This window comes from Danio rerio, chromosome 25 (assembly GCF_052040795.2).
Source record: "Danio rerio strain M-AB ecotype USA chromosome 25, GRCz13ab, whole genome shotgun sequence".
Classification (NCBI taxonomy): Eukaryota; Metazoa; Chordata; class Actinopteri; order Cypriniformes; family Danionidae; genus Danio; species Danio rerio.
The window spans coordinates 14,232,501-14,233,765 of NC_141045.1; the positions used below are offsets into that span (position 1 = coordinate 14,232,501).

The 1,265-nt window shown below is 31.9% G+C and overlaps 1 protein-coding gene across 1 annotated transcript in view; it reads right to left on the reverse strand.

The window, feature by feature from the left end:
- Window positions 1-311, reverse strand: part of ccl35.1 (chemokine (C-C motif) ligand 35, duplicate 1) — a 2,310-nt gene extending 1,999 nt beyond the window's left edge. The window contains 1 exon segment of the mRNA NM_001115056.1: window positions 194-311. Within this exon segment, the coding sequence (NP_001108528.1) occupies window positions 194-263 (70 nt within the window). The 5' untranslated portion in view covers window positions 264-311.
- Window positions 312-1,265: the final 954 nt, after the last annotated feature.

A 1,265-nucleotide genomic window follows, 5' to 3' on the forward strand; every position in this document is an offset into this window, starting at 1 on the left:
TTTATATTATACAAGTTATATTATGTTTTATATTATATAAAAAAAACAATTACAAAAAAAAGCAAAATTACAAAAATACAAATTAATATATTTTTTAGAAAATATATAATATTCATAATTTATATAATATAAGATAGTTTTCTTCAAATAAATCATTCAATATATATTATTTACTACTCTTTCTTCATCTTACCTTGACTGAGGCTGACGGCACACAGCAGCACCACAACAGCAGATAAAAACACAAAGCGAGAGGTGCTCATTTTAGCACTTTCTACTAGATGATGACCTAAGAATCTTCCAGAAATGATTCCTCAAGCTTGATCTAATGTGTGTCTCATGGTTTGTCCTGTCCTCTTTTATACAACTCCTCAGAGAAGGGAAGATCCGTGATTCGGGGTGGAATTTGAAGAGGGAAATTTTGCTTTGAATTCACCCACGCAGAGAGAAACTCCATCAGTCTCTCGTCGTCACACTCACACACAAACACGTGCTCTGACCTTCACTGTTCACATTTAAACTTGTTCTGATAGCCTACTGTAGGGGACGGTCCTGATTGCAAACCTTTCACTTCCTCTTTTCGTTTCAGAAAAAAGAAAAACACTAGAGTGCTGAACACTGCGGCCCTTTGTGAAGGGGAAATTAGATGCAGACATTTGAATTTCATCATTTAATTCTTACTCCCTCGTGCCATTCTAAAGAATAGAGTCATGAGGAGCTTTATAAAGCATGTTTAGTGGTTGTGGAATCTTACTAGGGATGCATGTTGCTGCTTTTTCCAAATATTTTGAGTGAATTATTCTTTCTGAGTCTATTCTAAAACGTGATTGTTATGCTGGTGTTTTGTGTTTAAAGTTCTGTTGGCATGACAATTCAATATGATATAAAGTGTTAAAATGCAAAAACCTCTGATGCCATTTTTATTTTTTTATTTTTATTTTTTAAGTTAGCAATGTTACTCAGACTCCTGAGTGTAGGCTCATTAATTTTGCTTATAGTGATGAAAAAGTTATTTTCATTGAATTTAAAGTGAAATAACTGAACAAACATAAGAGGCTGAAACACATGCTCATTTTAGGACAATTTCAAACAGCATTTAGAGGTTTTTGCATCTGAACTCTTCATATATATGTTTTTTGTTATCAATATATGATGATGGAGTGCTGGAGACTACATAATAGTAATAATAATGATAATATTAATAATAACAATAATCATAATAATCATACTCATAAATTATTTTTATGTACTCATCATTAGGAAGT